At 44.2% G+C, this 17962-nt stretch overlaps 1 protein-coding gene across 3 annotated transcripts in view; it reads left to right on the top strand.

The window, feature by feature from the left end:
* The window catches only part of FEM1C (fem-1 homolog C), a 41710-nt gene that overhangs the window by 1463 nt on the left and 22285 nt on the right, over nucleotides 1-17962 (top strand). The window contains exons 1-2 of one of the 3 annotated variants that reach the window (XM_034773773.1): nucleotides 13139-13393; nucleotides 14208-14927. In XM_034773773.1, coding sequence (XP_034629664.1) covers nucleotides 14384-14927 — 544 coding nt within the window. In that variant the 5' untranslated portion in view covers nucleotides 13139-13393; nucleotides 14208-14383. Of the gene's footprint in view, nucleotides 1-13138; nucleotides 13454-14207; nucleotides 14928-17962 lie in introns of those variants that run through there. The other 2 variants (XM_034773774.1, XM_034773775.1) reach the window with 2 other exon arrangements.

Below are 17962 nucleotides of genomic sequence, written 5' to 3'. Positions count from 1 at the left end.
TGCATCCTAGAATACTCAAGGAGCTAATAGAGGAGGTATCTGAGCCTCTAGCTATTATCTTTGGAAAATCATGGGAGACAGGAGAGATTCCAGAAGACTGGAAAAGGGCAAATATAGTGCCCATCTATAAAAAGGGAAATAAAAACAACCCAGGAAACCACAGACCAGTTAGTTTAACTTCTATGCCAGGGAAGATAATGGAGCAAGTAATTAAGGAAATCATCTGCAAACACTTGGAAGGTGGTAAGGTGATAGGGAACAGCCAGCATGGATTTGTGAAGAACAAATCATGTCAAACCAATCTGATAGCTTTCTTTGATAGGATAACGAGCCTTGTGGATAAGGGTGAAGCTGTGGATGTGGTATACCTAGACTTTAGTAAGGCATTTGATACGGTCTCGCATGATATTCTTATCGATAAACTAGGCAAATACAATTTAGATGGGGCTACTATAAGGTGGGTGCATAACTGGCTGGATAACCATACTCAGAGAGTTGTTATTAATGGTTCCCAATCCTGCTGGAAAGGCATAACGAGTGGGGTACCGCAGGGGTCTGTTTTGGGACCGGCTCTGTTCAATATCTTTATCAATGACTTAGATATTGGCATAGAAAGTACGCTTATTAAGTTTGCGGATGATACCAAACTGGGAGGGATTGCAACTGCTTTGGAGGACAGGGTCATAATTCAAAATGATCTGGACAAATTGGAGAAATGGTCTGAGTTAAACAGGATGAAGTTTAACAAAGACAAATGCAAAGTGCTCCACTTAGGAAGAAAAAATCAGTTTCACACATACAGAATGGGGAGAGACTGTCTAGGAAGGAGTATGGCAGAAAGGGATCTAGGGGTTATAGTGGACCACAAGCTAAATATGAGTCAACAGTGTGATGCTGTTGCAAAAAAAGCAAACATGATTCTGGGATGTATTAACAGGTGTGTTGTGAACAAGACACGAGAAGTCATTCTTCCGCTCTACTCTGCTCTGGTTAGGCCTCAGCTGGAGTATTGTGTCCAGTTCTGGGCACCGCATTTTAAAAAAGATGTGGAGAAATTGGAAAGGGTCCAGAGAAGAGCAACAAGAATGATTAAAGGTCTTGAGAACATGACCTATGAAGGAAGGCTGAAAGAATTGGGTTTGTTTAGTTTGGAAAAGAGAAGACTGGGAGGGGACATGATAGCAGTTTTCAGGTATTTAAAAGGGTGTCATAAGGAGGAGGGAGAAAACTTGTTCACCTTCGCCTCTAAGGATAGAACAAGAAGCAATGGGTTTAAACTGCAGCAAGGGAGGTCTAGGTTGGACATTAGGAAAAAGTTCCTAACTGTCAGGGTGGTTAAACATTGGAATAAATTGCCTAGGGAGGCTGTGGAATCTTCATCTCTGCAGATATTTAAGAGTAGGTTAGATAAATGTCTATCAGGGATGGTCTAGACAGTATTTGGTCCTGCCATGCGGGCAGGGGACTGGACTCGATGACCTCTCGAGGTCCCTTCCAGTCTTAGAATCTATGAATCTGGAGTTACACAGCTGTGAGAGCCTTAACGGAGAGAGACTGTTCATCATTGCCATGTCCCCCGTTTTGCCAAAAAAAAAGTGTTTTATCCTTTAAATAAAAATGTATCCTTATTTGTTTAATGCACACCGTAGTTGCTGATAAAATTCAAACACAGTGGCTATAGGCAGGAACATTTGCTCACTACAATTAAAGCTCAGGAAGCAAACATTACTAGGTTCATTTAAGGTGATAAGTAAATATTGCCTGGCTGAATGCATCACATAACAACACGCTACTGGGAATCATTGTCAAAATGCTCCTTCAAAGCCTCCCTGATTCAAATAGCCCAACGCTGAGCCCCTCTAACTGCCCTGGTATCTGGCTGTTCCAAATCAGCACTCCACCACTGGGAAAACTTTTCCCCTTTGCGTCCCCAATGTTATGCAGAACACAGCAGGCTGCTATGACCATCATAATATTTTCTTCATTGAGGTCTAACCTGTCAAAAAGGCAGTGCCAGCAACCTTTAAATCAGCCAAAGGCACATTCAGCAGTCATTTGGCACCTGCTGAGCCTGTGGTTGAAGCACTCCTTGCTGCTGTATAGGTTCCCGGTGTAAGGCTTCATGAGCTACAGGAGCATGGGATAGGCATCATCTCCCAGGATCACTATGGGCATTTGCACATCCCCCACTGGAATCTTCTGGTCTGAAAAGGAAGTCCCAGCGTGCACCTTTCTATACTGTCCAGTGTTCCTAAAGATATGTGCATCATGAACTTTCCCTGACCAACCTCCATTGATGTCAGTGAAATGGCCCCAGTGAAACAATCCACCAGTGCCTGGAAGACCATGGAGAAGTAGCCCTTTTGGTTGATGTACTCCAACACATGATGGTCTGGGGCCAAAATTGGAATAGGTATGCCACCCCACCGCAGTAAGGGAATCCCATTGCCACAAAGCTATTAATTATTTCCTGCACGTTACCCAGAGTCACAGACTGTAACAGGAGGTGGTTAATAGCCCTGCGCACATGCATCACCGCAACCCCCCCCAGTGGACTTTACAACTCCAAACTGATTCGCAACTGACTGGCAGCAGTCTGAATTTGCCAGCTTACACACTGCGATCACCACTTGCTTTTCCGCAGTGAGGGCAGCTCTCATTCTGGTGTCCTTGCACCGCAGGACAGGGGTGAGCTCCACCCACAGTCCCCAGAAGTTGCTTTGTATATCCGAAAGTTCTGCAGCCACTGCTTGTCATCCCATACATGCATCACAATGCAATCCCACCACTCAGTGCCTGTTTCCTGAATCCACTACCCACGGTCCACCCTGTGTGCAACTGCTCTGTGAATGCCAGCAGCAATTTTGAATTCTTTCTTTCTGTTGTACACAGCAGAGCAGGCACCACAGATTCACTTTCTGTTTCCCAGCTCATGAAATACTGCAAGACCAGCCATGTTGTGTTCATAACACTCATCACCAGACTGGTCAGCAGTTCAGGATCCATGCTTTCAAGCAGAGATGGCAGGTGCACAGTTTACAGGGGCTGTTCAAAAACAGTGCAAAACAAAGTTGGAAGCCCATGGAATGATGGGACAGAAAGAACTGCATCATGGGACCACGATGTACTGTGATCTGTTCCCATATCTCCCAGTAGCAGAGCGTGGCAAGTTGCACAGTAGGATAACTATCCACGATGCAATACTCTCTCTCTCGATGCAAGAGCACTGACTGTAGACGCACTCCACCAACACAAGGACATGCACAACCAATGTAATTAACACCACATATGATCGTTGAAGTAACTTAAGTTGACTTAACTCTGTAGTGTAGACAAGGTCTTAGGCTTTGTCTACACTGCCAATTGAACAACAAAACTTTTGTCATTCAAAGGTGCTTAAAAAAGCCCCCCCGAAAGACAAAAGTTTTGCTGCAGCAAGTGGCAATGTAAATGGCTTATTGTTGGTAGGAGCGCTCTCCTGTCGACAACACAAACCCCGCTCGTAGGGGGTGGAAGTAACCGCATTTACACTGCCTGACTTTTAGCAACACAGCCATGTCGCTAAAAGCTGTGTAGTGTAGCTAAAGCCTCCGTGTGGTATCCAACTGATGACTGCCTGTATCAGTCCCTGGATATTAGACAGACAAGGTGGGTGAAGTAATGCCTTTTACTGGACCAACTTCTGTTGGTGAGAGAATGTCTTCTGACTGCAGAGGTGGTTATGGGCCACTCGACCTTGAATGGTCCCTCAGAATACGTACTATCTACTTCTGCTAAACAATCGGTTCCACCTTGCATTTAGCTGTGATGCTGGAGTACCTTTTCCAGACCTGAAGAAGAGCTCTGTGTGGCTCAAAAGCTTTTCTCTCAGTAACAGAAGTTGGTCCAATAGAAGATACTACTTCACCCATCTTGTTCCTGACAATTAAGTGAATGTCTGGCTGGGAGTTAGTGTTACTGACTTAAGCCAAATCAAACTTCTGTTGTCTGTCGTAAGCTGAAATTCTGTTATGATTCCTGTTCAGCACCACTTTCGGGTCGGACACATTCTAATGCCAGCACAATGCTATAAGATGCTCAAATACCCTAGTGCTGAATGTGGTATTAAAAAGGTACATAGAGATTTTTATGGCAGGGAGATGAAAGTAGTATATGTATGAAGAAAAGCCCAACAAAGACCCACATTATCCAAGTGTAATTATATTGTCTGTATAATTATATATTTTGACTGACTATACTATAGATTATAAGTGATGCATTTTAATTTTCCTAAAGGGCTAACGAAGTGCTAAGGCTATAATTAACATGACTAGGCTATTTAGTTGGTTGTTTCTTTTCTAAAAATGTACCCATTACAAAACTTCTGGGAGCATGTAGAAAATACCTATCAACCAAATCAACAAATGGCATAACATGAACTGTCCTCATTACTGTCTCACCCTAGCCCCATCCATCACTAAGACAAAAGGCAGAGTAAATACATAAGCCTTCCATTGCTCCCTGAATATCAACAGACTCTAGCTCTGTGGGATCAATAAAGGAAACAAATTCCAGAGCCAAGGGCCCTCCACTGAGAATGCATTTCAGCACTGCCACTAGTCCAAGGGTCGGCAACGTTTGGCATACGGCTCGCCAGGGTGCTTACCCTGATGAGCCGCATGCCAAACGTTGCCGACCCCTGCACTAGTCCCTAAGAACTCAACTCTGAGCCTGTTAGGAGCACCTCATCTGATACATATTGTCAGGATGATACATAAGGAAAGAGGCAATCTCTGAATAGCCAACACCCAAAGGATTTATAGATATAAAATGAGAGCCCATGTAATCNAGAACAATGCCTAATGGACTAGGATAAAAATGTGTAATAGTTTGTAGTGTATGAAGACAATATACATGCAAGTAAACTACAGTGGCAGAGGGGCTGTTATGCTTTTTCATTGTCAATGATCCATGAACCAAAATAACTGTATTTAAAAGTAGGCCTTGACATGTTAGACCAGGGGTCAACAACGTTTAGCATGCGGCTCACCAGGGTAAGCACCCTGGCGAGCCGTGTGCCAAACGTTGCCGACCCCTGCACTTGTCCCTAAGAACTCAACTCTGAGCCTGTTAGGAGCACCTCATCTGATACATATTGTCAGGATGATACATAAGGAAAGAGGCAATCTCTGAATAGCCAACACCCAAAGGATTTATAGATATAAAATGAGAGCCCATGTAATCTATGGCACTAATAAGCTCCCTACAGGTAGCACTACAAAGCAAGCAAACAGCTGCAATCTGCTGTAACTAAAGCTTCTGAGGGGTCTTCGTGAGTAGCCCTATATAGAGTTCATTTTAGTAATCCAATTTGGAGAGCACAGAGTAGGCATTCACATACTACATCACCTACATAACCTGGATAAAGGAAGAGTTGACAAAATAAATAACTACTGCAAGGCCTAAATAAGAGTAAAAGTTGTAACTCCTTAGTCAAATGCAGCTAGCAAAAGGAATTTATGGACACCACTGCCACCCAAGAATGCTAGAGAAGATAGAAATCCAGGAGGATTTCACAAATTACAACTCTCTTTGACAAAGGATAGGCACAACTCAATAGGCAGTTAAGTCAGAATGAGAATGACATCAGCGTCTCTGATGATTGCTACTGCTGGAGAAGAAACTGGGCCAACCTGCCTTAGGCACCCAGATAGTGAGACAGAGGGGAGGGATAGAAACTGGGAGAGAGAGGAATGGTACAAACAGGATGTTGCAAGTCCTTTCTATATTCATTCCTTCACTCATTCCAGATGGCCTGTTGGGCTTTTTATGAACTGATGCCAGCACAACTTCCTCTATAAGTAGAAGATCCAACTATCATTCTCCCAGCTCTACAGCAGTATATTTGGCCTCAGAGGACCAACCAGAACATCAGTATTTAGACCACATGACACCTACAAACACTGGGGTTGCTGATGCTTCTCAAGCCAGAATGCAGCTATGCTTCTGAACATAGCTACCCTATCTACCCCTACTCTCAGTTTCTCTAGGGCAGGGGTTCTCAAACTTTTTTGCTGGGACCCCCTCTGAAAATATTTCAGGCTGTGATGACCCCCACCCCTCAAAAATTCCATGCCATGCTACCCTTACTTCTATGGAGCTGCTAGTGTTGGTGCTGCTTTCTGAGCTCTCCGCCCCCCCAGCTCTGAAGGCAGCACCACCATCAGCAGCAGCGCAAAAGTAAGGGTGGCAATACTATACCATCTCATGACCCCCACCCAGCCACCACAATAGCCTTGCAACCCCCTTCTGGGTCAGAACCCCCATTTTGAGAAATGCTGCTCTAGAGACAGGTTTAAGTCATCACACAGCAGATTAACAGGCAAGTTTTTATTAATAATTTAACAGGCAGCTACTCCCAGACAGGTCCATGGGCTAACTAGTCACATGCTCACTTCCAGATAGCTACTCCCAGATGATTCAAAACAGGAAATATGAGCAGAAAACTAAACAGTAAACAGAAATGAGCCAAAACAGCCCATTGCATGTGAGCTCTGAACACACACTGCATTTCCATATATACTACTACCTACCTTGGTGCGTGCACACAACCGACTGCTGTGAATTTTGATTTTTTGCTAGGAATATGAGAGACACTAGTAAGTATGACAGTGTGAGAGGTCATGACTAGTATAAATTACTAAACACTTGTGCTTTTGCAAACTTCCAATGACAGTTACAGCTGCAGATGTCTAAAATATAAAGACACTTATAGCAATCTGCATCTGAAGCCAAGGACTGAAATACTATCACAACGTTCTCAGTCAGTTATTAGCTTCTACGGGAACTGCAGTGTTTCAATCCAGATCGTTGCCTAGCAGTTGTATTCTGTTTTCTTTGCTCACTGTGTTCATACTATGTGGTTCTTATGCTAAATGGAACATTTTTTTGATATTGCCCTCTTCCCCCAGCTTTTTTTTTTTCTTCTACTGATGTTTATTTCAGGAAAATTAAACTAAAACAGAATAACACTGCATGGGTGCTAGCTTTCAACCACAATGTACCCTATTGAGCCTTTAAAGCTCTTTACCAGTTTACTGTGCTCCCTGAATAATCAGCTATGTAATTACTCTCTGCAGTGGAACTAATTTAGGGGTCCGTACCAATGCCCAGGGGGTGAGGTGTGTATACTCACATGCATCACGACGAGTCTGGTAGATTCTATTGTAAGTAAAATGTCTGTTCTGTATTTAGAAAGCAGGAGGTGTTGGGTGTGGTTCTTTACCCACTATGAAAATCTTAGATTTAACATGAAGATTTAATGCCTAGAGCTTTGTATCTCTATATTTACATTATGGGGTATATCCCTTCACTGTGCTGGAGAGCAAGGAGAGGAGAAGGTGTAGGAGGGTGTTGCATATGAAGTAAGGGGTGGGAGGCAGAGGGAATCTGACATGATGTACAAGACTGCTCAGACAGCTACACTTCTGTAATGCACCAAGGACCATGCCACAGTCAGTAGGAGAGTCTTTTGAAGGTAAAAGGGTGTGGCTAGGCTGCAAACACAGCAGAAAATTAGTCAAACAACCCGGGGTGCTGGATCAATTTATATAGTGAGGTGCCAAAAGCCATTGAACCAAACTATATATAAACCCGGTATATAGTGGAAACCACTTCAAGCCAGGGAGTGCAGCAGCACTCTAGTTCCAGTGCCTATGCAAACAACTTACATGGTTCCTCCTTAGAGAAGCAGCAACACATGCCGAACAAGCCAGTTTGGTAGTCCATAAACATTCCTGCCTTACTATGGCAAAATACCTCTTGTGCTTGATGTGGTAAGCAACATGAAAATATCATGCTGTGCTGCTGTCTGCCTCCAAATTTGCTGCATTCAAACTGCAAGTTGAATTGCTAGACATATACTATAGTTGAGATTTTCATAGCAATCTAGGGCAGCATTTCCCAAAGAATGGGACTGCAAAGGAGTAGTTGAGGGGGCACTGAAAATGTATAAATTAAGATGAATAGGCCTTTTACATCACATGTTTAGGGTTACTAGGTGGGGGGAAGTGCAGAATTGCTTTCATTTTATAGTGGAGGCTCAGCTTTCAAAAGACTAACAAGTCCTGGTCTAGAGAAGCCATTAATTCTACTGGTAGATGTGGGTCTAAATTCCCTAGCTTGCTTTGAAAATCTCAATTTATGTTAATAAACCTTCCAGGATCTCCTGAAAAAAAAATACTGATCTTATGCTGTTTGACTACGGACCATCAGAATAGTAAGCAGAAATGTAGATTAATTAGACAATTTCAACACTCTGGAGTTTCCCTTTCAGAGTATCAATGTACCTGCCTTATTTGTACTTTCACAGAAACATCCATTTCACGTGGAGCAGCATCAGTTTCACATGGTATACTTGAACAACCCAACAATGTGTATTACACAAGCCTTCTGCTACTAAACAAGTGTATGCCTTTTGGGGAAGGTCATCATCATCATCATCACTCCCATAACTGCATTGGTCACTGGGGCATCATCACTGATGATAAATCAACCAATTAACTCCACCCCTGACGATTGTGTGTCAGTGCTTTGGTTTCTGCGAAGTCCATTCCTGTCCACTCTTTTATGTTGTCAATCCATCTCTTCTTCTATCTACCTCTTCTTCTCTTCCCCTGTACTGTCCCTTGGAGGATGATCTTGAATAGGCCAGAGAATCTTGTTACATGGCCGTACCACTTCAGCTTGCGCTTCTTCATGGTCGTCAGGAGGTCTTCATATGACCTAGCTCATTGGGTGATAATGTTGCGGACCTCTTCATTAGTGACATGGTCAACGTAGGAGATGTCCAGGATTTTACGGAAGTATCTCATCTCTACTACCTATATTTTCCATTCAAATTCTGCCGTAAGGGTCCATGTCTCATGTGCATACAGAAAAATGGAGCTGACTAGTGCATGCAGCAATTTCAGTCTGGATTCCAGGGAGATGTTCTTGTTCCTCCAAATTGGCTTTAGCTTTGCCACTGTTGCTGTTGTTTGTGCAGTTCTTGCCAGAATTTCTGCCTTTGATCCTTCATCGGTGATGATTGCCCTCAAATACTTGAACTGTTTCACTGTCTCCAGCTCTTGTCCATTGACAGTGATATGTGAGCTGATCCCGTCATGTTTGTTTGTCATCAGGTTGGTTTTCTCTGCACTGATTTCCATACTATATTTTGCGGAGGTTTCATCCGATCATTTCACAAGGTTGGCAAGTTCATCTTTGCTACCTGCCAAGCTGTCAATGTCATCAGCAAACCGAAGATTTGAGATTGTTCGCCCCCCAGTGCTGACTGTGCATATGTGATCTTCTAGGGCATCAGTCATTATGCACTCCAAGTAGATGTTGAACAGTGTGGGCAAAAGAAGGCAGCCTTGCCGGACTCCAACGATGGTGTGAAATCACTCTCCTATTGTGCCATTGATGAGAACTTCACTGCTGGCCTTGGCATACAGTTGTTTAAAGGTATGAATAAGCTTATGACCAACATTGTATATCTTCATGGTTGCCAAGAGAGCTTTGTGCCATATTCTGTCAAAGGCCTTCTTGAAGTCAACAAAACGTGGTAGATGTCCTGCTGGTGTTGTAAGTGCTTGTCACATAGAACACGAAGGTTGAAAATCTATTCTGTGATACTTCTTCCAGCACAAAAGCCAGCCTATTCTTCAGCAATGATATTCTCAGCTTGTGGCTTCAATCTGTTCAATATGACTTTCAACAACACTTTGTGGGATGGCTAATCAAACTTATGGTCCGGTAATTTTGACACAATTGCAGGTTGCCTTTCTTTGGCAGAGTGATAATTAGTGACTGTGTCCACATGGAGGGCCACTCACCGGTTTGCCAGATCTTGTTGCAGATCTTGGTGAGTACATCTATTACTATTTCTCCTCCGAATGTAATCAGTTCGGCTGGGATGTTGTCAATACCTGTAGCCTTTCCGTTCTTGAGTTATAGGTACAAACTTACTTCCAACTGCTAACTCACATTAAAAGAAGCTAAAAATACATTAAATATTTTCCTTTAATATTACTTTTCATGTAACTGATTGCTGTAGTTGCCACAGGGATAATATACAATCATAAATGGGAGATGAGATGTCTGGCAATTGTAAACAGAACAGTACATATCCGCAAGACACACTCTCTATTAATATGTGGTACATATTATCAGGGACCCCCTGATTTAGAGAATGAATAAATGCGAGACCAAGAATAACTCAGGGTGAGAAGGAACCCAGTGGCAGTGATGGAAATGATCACTTCACATGCTGTTGCTAACACCTATCTATAGCCGGAATACTGAGAGCATGTCAGAGGAAAGAACACAACAGTGTGCCTCATAAAACTTTAAACTGAGGTCTTGAAGGGTGAAGTGGTAACCCCGAATCTGTTTTTAGGAGGGCTTGAGGTACAATAGACTAATACATTAGTCTGGAGAACAGCAAAATACATTAGATACAGCAAAATGGCTTCGGAGGATCCATTCTAGATCCTTCCCTCCCTTTCAATCTTGTAGACAGTTCTATATTCCCCGTACCCCTACTTTAGCAATTAACCAAGCTGTAGATATTTACTTCTTCTAATCTTTCCTCATACATTAATACAACCAGGCCTTTAATCATTTTAACTGCTCTTCTCTGAATTCCCTCCAATTTGTTTTAATCCTTCTAATTCCAGGGTTCACAGAAATGTAATCAGTATTCTAGGTGTGGTCTCACCAGTGCTGTATACAAATGCACTAACATCAGCCTGGTCTATGATATGTTGCCTTTTTTATTGTATTTTTTTTGTCACTATATTGCATTGCAAACTGATATCTACATTACTGTCCATCCGTTGTCTCTCATAGGTCTTTTTTTGGTATCACTACTATGTATCTATCCCCATCCCTTCTGTGGCTTACAGATAACACATTTGGTTATTACCTGGGTTGCCCCTATTCCCATGTTCAAATGCAATCTTGTATTTTGAATAGGCCTGATTCTATTCCCACTGAAGCTAATGGAAGCAGGATTAGTTCTGTATCTGCTCCTGACCCTCTTCTGTTTCCTCACCTCTGCCCTAGCACCATGTCCCTCTCAGATTCTTAAAGGGGCTCAACCTGCCACCCTAATTCTACCCTTCTCAATGCTCTCAAAAGAAAATACTTCTACACCTTGAGTGAGGAAAAAGTATCTTGTTCCCTGCCCCCACTCTACCTTGCCCAATGGCTGCACAATCTACATGGAGCCATTGTGGCCTCTATTCTACTTCTGATCCCCCAACGCTTGACACAATCCTCTGCTGCTGCTTGGTGTGAGAAAATGCAAAAGGGCGAGAATGGCAGGAGGGTAAGTTCTGGGTGTGTTCACAAGAGAGCTGACCATCTCTCTTTCCTAGCACTGCATTCTTCAGAAGTCCCAGGTTAGCTGGCCATTTCTAATGGAGCAAACAAATCAGGCTAGCCATTATCCTAAGGGCTAACAAGCATTTCTGAGGACCCAATTTTGGCATTTTTAGGGATTTATCCTGTTTAACAAATTCCACTGTATCATAGCATTACCTCATCCTGGGTGATTTCCTATCCACAATAAATTGAGAATTTGTAAATGTCCTTCAAGTGCATCTTCCAAGATATGGGACAGACCTGCACAACTCAGAACAGGTAGTAGCCTATCAACACAATAGATAATATTGAGAAAGAGAATGTGTAAATGCCAATGTTTCTGTATCTATCAGAGATGGTTTCTGTGGGAAGAGGGAAAGGAAGGGGTGGGAGAGGTCCAAGCAGCCACCCTAATTCCCTCCCTACTTTTTTCATAAAAATCCCTAAGTCTCAGAACAAGGCTGGCATTGCAGCATCCATTTGGAATTACAATAGAGCTTCACTTTTTAAAGTGTAGTTAATTCTATGAAAGGTGCCAGATTGATAGCCCCAGGAGCTGCTGAAGCAAGTAGTATGAATAGCAGCAGTGCAAACTTCCCCATGTTGCCCCACTAACATACTCCAATCATAATGTGAAAAAACCACTTCTAGGGCTAAGAAGAGTTTACTTGCTATGCTCTTTCAAATCCAGCCTCCTGCAAAGGCTGCTAACAAAGCTGACAGTCAGCACCTCACCAGTCCCCTGAGCCATCCAGTCCCCTTACTGCATGCAGGCTTGCTTGAGTGCAATCCTGGATTCACATAGTGGCTAAACACACTGATAGCCACTATGCAAAACTCCAGGGGAACAGTCCAACACAATTAGAGTAACCATACGTCCCGTTTTGGCTGGGACAGTCCCTTTTTTAAGGCCTGTCCTGGCCATCCCACCTTTTTTGGCAAAACTGGGCATTTGACCCATTTGTTCTTGCCAAGTGATGTTCAGTTGGCAAGAGCAAACTGGACAAATACACAGGTGGGTGGCAGGGAGTCTTGGGCTGGCCCCTCACACACAGGGGGTCCTCTGACCAGCCCTGTGTGGGCAGGTGGCACGGGGGTGTGGCTTGGTGGGTCCCGCATGAGGGGGAGGGGAAAGGGAGGCCTCGGGCTGGCCCCATGCATGCAGGAGGCAGGGGGAGCTTGGGCCTGGTGGGGGGCCTTGGGCCAGCACTGTGCAGTGTCCCATTTTCCCTTTGGGGAAATACGGTCACCCTAAACACGATGCTCAGCTCCTACATTTCTGTTGCCTCTGTAGCTCTCAAAGCACTTTACAAACTGGGAAATAAGTTTTCAGACTGGGGAAACTGAGGCAGAGAGGTGCAGTGACTGGCTTAGGATGGACCATGGCCTTGCCAGAGCCCTCTCGTCCCTACCACTTAGTGGTGCTGGAACAATTTGTATAGTGGGGGTGCCGAGAGCCTTTGAATCAAACTGTAAACCCTGTATATGATGGTCACCACTTCAAGCGGTGGGGGGGGGGTCCTACAGCACCCCCCACTCCCGTAGTTCTAGCACCTATGCTACCACAGGTCGGCTTCTGTATTCCAGGCGCGGGAGGCAGCACACGCGGCTCCACTGGGTGCCCGTTAGCCCCCTGGCGAGCTGCGCTGCAGGGGGAAGGCGCAAGCCAGCTGCAGGGAAACTTAAGCACCCTCCGCCCACAGCGGAGCAACTCCCCCTCTCTGCGCGCTCTCAGCCTAGCTTGAGCCAGGCGAAGCCCCGCCCCCCACGCGGCAGTCCGGCGCTCTAAGTGGCTGACTGGGCGGCGGCCCCTTCCCTATTGGGGCTCCTAGCAGAGGACAGTTCGGCTGCGCCTGGGCGCTGGGCTGGGCGCTCGCCGAGGCTCGTTGCTGTGGGGACTCGCCTGTCATGGAGGAGCTGGATGGGGCGCGGGGCGCGGCGGAGGCTTCCCGGTGAAGGCGGCTCCGGAGAGAGGGAGCCGGCGGGGCGCCCGCGCCTGGGGAAGGTAGCTCGGAGCCTGTTCTGGGCGGGCGGGGTCCCCGGGCCCCAGCCGACAAGGAAGCAGGTCCGGGGGGGCTGGGAACGTGCCTGGGCAGGGGCGACGTGGGGCCAGGAGAGGTGGCGGGGGGCGAGGGGCCGGCGGGGCTGCCTCGCCCGGGCGGGTGCGGAGCCAAGGTCGGTCTTGTTCCCCTTGCCTGGTCCCAGATGTGCCCCCGCGGGCGGTGAGCCGGTGAGCTCGGTCGGGGGCTGTTTGGCGGAGGAGCCAGGCCAGAGAGAGTGGTCGGCGGCTCCCTGCCCGGGCTGGGTCCGGCAGAAGTTGGTGGAGCTGTCGCGGCTCCTTATGCAGCCGGCGCAGGGGTGGGGGGTTCCTGCAACCCGTGTGAATGAGGCAGGGGGAGGATGAGCGCTCACTCCCGCCAGCCTCCCGAGAGGGGGCGCTCCCCAAAGCCCGGGGAAGCCCCCGAAGGTGGCACTTCCTTTCCTCTCGGGAGAATTGGTGCCGTGTATAGCACAAGCAGTGGGCGGTCAGTTTGAGCAAAGGCGTAGGAAAGTGCCATTGCATTTAGTGCGGTGGTTTTCACCCCTTTTTTTCTCTTGCGGATTACTCAAAAATTTCGAATGGAGGCATGTACCCCTTTGGGAATCTTAGACAGTCTGGGGATCCGCAGGGGTCTGCGGACCACAGATTGGAAATCACTTTTCGACCTCCTTTCTCGCCCCCCCAGTCCTAGTCCACGGACCCCTCAGGGTTGAAAACCACTGATTTAGTATATTAAAGAGGCAAAAAAAAATGTTTTCAATTTTTTATTCTCTTGCAGGTTGCTGAGCACAGTCTGTGTAATTGTTAGGACCTAATTCAGTTCATCAGAGCCTTCATGTTTGTTCACAGAGATAACACAGATCTAAGAAAAGGGTGTGGGTCTTCTGTTTGGACTCTGTAGTTCCAGTAGTCCCATTATCTGTGACACTGAAGGATAAAAGCGGCACAGACTAAATGGATCTAAAGACAGCAGTGTTCAATGCAGCACGTGATGGCAAACTGCGGCTCCTTGCAAAGTTACTGGCAAACAAAACTAAAGAAGAGGTGGCCTTGCTGATGTCTGAAAAAACTAGTGGTGCTACACCACTTTTGATGGCAGCCCGTTATGGACACCTTGATATGGTGGAATACTTGCTGGAGCATTGCTGGGCTTCTATAGAAGTTGGTGGCTCAGTGAATTTTGATGGTGAGACCATTGAGGGGGCTCCTCCATTATGGGCAGCTTCTGCTGCTGGTCATTTGAAGGTAGTCCAATGTCTGTTAGATCATGGAGCATCTGTCAACAACACAACACTGACAAATTCAACCCCACTTAGGGCAGCCTGTTTTGATGGGCACCTGGAAATAGTAAAGTACCTTGTGGAGCATAAAGCTGATTTGGAAGTATCAAACCGACATGGGCATACATGCCTGATGATCTCATGTTACAAAGGACACAAAGAAATTGCTCAGTATTTGCTTGAAAAAGGCGCTGATGTTAATAGAAAAAGTGTTAAAGGTAAGATCAATATCCTATTTTTCTTGTAGCAAAGTTCCTGAGACTATCTAGTTGTTAGTTTTTTTGTTTGGTTTTTTTTTGGTAGGAGACCACTGTCCAAAAATGTTCATCTGACTTGATAATGTAAATTATTCAAAGTGCTATCAAGAAGTTGAAATTATATTATGTTTATAGTTTGTATGTAGTTATGTAAGTTTTTCAGTTTGATCTTCCAGTGTACCTGCTGTTTCCTTACTTAAAAAAACAGTTACTAAATTTCATTCTAAATCAACAAGTTTTAATTTATGAACCCCAGTTTTTAAAAGATTTTGCTACACAGATTCATACTCCTGGCTAAAGTGTGTATGTAAAAAACTAATTGGCTTTTTGCTGAAAACGTAGTGGGTCATGTGATAACTTTTTAAAATAGATAAACTTATATCGTGCAAAATTTGTTCATTTGCAAAACAAATATATTGTGCATTGAATAAAATTCACTGGCCTGCACTGTTAAGATCAGAATAGGGAAATGGAGGAAGTCTTTTCAGTATTTAAAATTTCCACCCCTGATTCTTGAATTCTTCAGTTGATCTATTAGCTACAGTAACTAAGAAATAGGAATTAGGGTGAAAAATAAGGACCAATGCGAGTGTGATCATGCCAAAAGAGAGTTTCAGTAAACAGTGGTGCTGTTATCACAACACATGTCTTTTTGCTTCTGTTTACAATGGTCCTGCCACTATTGTTCAAAGTGAAGACTTCTGCCTTTTTGCTATGATCATAATTGCATGGACCTCTTGTTCTAACTGTGGGCATGTTGCTGCTTTTTAATTGCATCACCAGTGCACTTACTAATGTTGTATTGACTCACCAGGTGTATTGGTTAGTGCAGACTACCACGCATTTTTAACCCCGGAAAGATGGTCCGTGTTTGGACAGTGATTTCTGATATATGTCAAGGGTATTTCCCCTTAAAGCCTGTGTATGACATAGCCAGAAACAGGAATTAGAAGACTAATTTTATTATTAACAGTTTCCCAAGCATGAAATATAATTTGACAAGTGACCTTTCTAGTATATAGTTTGTGTGATATCTTTAATACTTGTTTAAATGAAGACTTGTTAGCAGAAAAAAAGATGAACACCTAAATGACACTTTAACTGACTGAAACAAGGTGGGTGAGGTAATATCTTTTATTGAACCAACTTATGTTCATGAAGGAGACAAGTTTTCGAGCTTCCCAGAGCTCTTCTTCAGATCTGGAGACGGTAACCAGAGTGTCACAGCTAAATATAAGTGGGACAGATTGTTAAGCATAGTGACTTAACACATGTTGCAAGAAACCACTTCAAATGAAGTGGGAATTAACACCTCTGCTTGTCTATACTGCCAACAGAAGTTGATCCACTAAAAGATATTACTTCACTACCTTGTGTCTCTCATATCCTGGGATCAACATGGATACAACAGCACTGCAAATGTTCCTTGACTTAAAGACATACTATACAAGTGAAAATATGTGGGGAGTAATATAAAGAAAGCTAAATGCTAATTGGTGGTAGAAATATGAGATACACAGTGGGCAGAATGTAATAACTTACTTCTGCTTGTAAGAAGAATAACTTCCAAGCCATAAAGCCACTCATGAGTCACTATGGACTTGTGTATTGTTCCAACTATTTACTGAGGGTGATTACCAGACAGCTGCGTAAAGGTCTGATGTATCATAAAAGCATTTATTTAGGCCACCCCTTTTTCTCTCTCTGCCAGTGGACTGTTAAAGGTCTCAGATTTACTGATCCTTAATATCCTCTTTTATACCAGTATGCAGACATTATTTGTTCTTTGCTCTATTTAAACGACCATCATATAGACCCCTACCTATAAGCATTTCTGGTCTCATCTCCTCTATTATTTTCATTTCTTCTCTTCACTTTATTCAATTTCTGCATGACTCATAACTTAAGCACAATTGCACAAGTCTCACCCATTCAGCAGTACCCAAGAGAGTGTTCTTTTGCTGTTCACAAAATATTGTGAACAGCAGAAGAACACTGCTGCTAAAGGCACTTGGTATCAGAACTATACACCTCTCTATTATGCCAAGCATTCACCTTTCCTATAGTATTGTCACACAACCATAATCTAAAGATGAGCGCTTTTAAGGTGAGATTTTTGAAGTGCTACAGCATAGCTGATCCTTGTGTTACGAAAAAAGTGAGTATCAGATTGGATTTGTTATAGCCTAGTAAAGGCTATTACATTTTTTTTAAAGTGTGCGTATACATATATAGTGTATTTTTATGTAGTATGCCCTGCCTTTTCTTGCTCTTTGGAAATAGACTCTACCCATTGCTAATGACATCAGATGGAGACTCCTCTCTCATCTGTCTACACTGTTCAATATGTCTGTTGTTGAAATAGTATTACATTAACATGCATTAGGGAACTTTTAGTGCACAACCAAAGGGTCTACATGAGCTGTTTTTTGACCAAACTGTTGGTGAGCTTTAGAATTCACACCCCTCTAGTGCTCAATACCATGCTGTATAGATGAGTCCACAGAGTTTTCTTGCTTCCTGAAATTCCTTATTCTGAGTAGTGCTGGAGGGGAAGAGAGAATCTGGCCAGGCATATCTTCAGTTCCTTCTCCCATTTTATAAGAAAGTGTCACCTTGATGGTGAGTAGAGAGGCCTCATAGTAGGAGGGAGGGAAAGAAAAGTCCAGGTTGCTGCTTTTTATGAACAAAGAAACCAGTTACTATAGATGTCCCTGTTGCTCTTCCTACAACTACTATGTTCTTTGGATATGTTAATGTTTACTTGTCTCTGCTCACAGGAGGGAGATTTTAAGGGAGTGTATCTACTAGGGCCTTGTCTACATTACGGGGGGAGATTGATCTAAGTTAAGCAACTTCAGCTATGTGAATAATGTAGCTGAAGTCAACGTACTTAATCTACTTACTGTGGGGTCCACGCTATGTGATGTCGATTGGAGACGCTCTCCCGTCGACTCCCCTTGCGCTTCTCCTTCAGATCGGTGGTCAATTTAGCG

This window comes from Trachemys scripta, chromosome 6 (genome assembly GCF_013100865.1).
Source record: "Trachemys scripta elegans isolate TJP31775 chromosome 6, CAS_Tse_1.0, whole genome shotgun sequence".
In the NCBI taxonomy this organism is placed as follows: domain Eukaryota; kingdom Metazoa; phylum Chordata; order Testudines; family Emydidae; genus Trachemys; species Trachemys scripta.
Note: the sequence above shows the minus strand (reverse complement) of the source record. Positions and strands in the feature narration are given on the sequence as shown.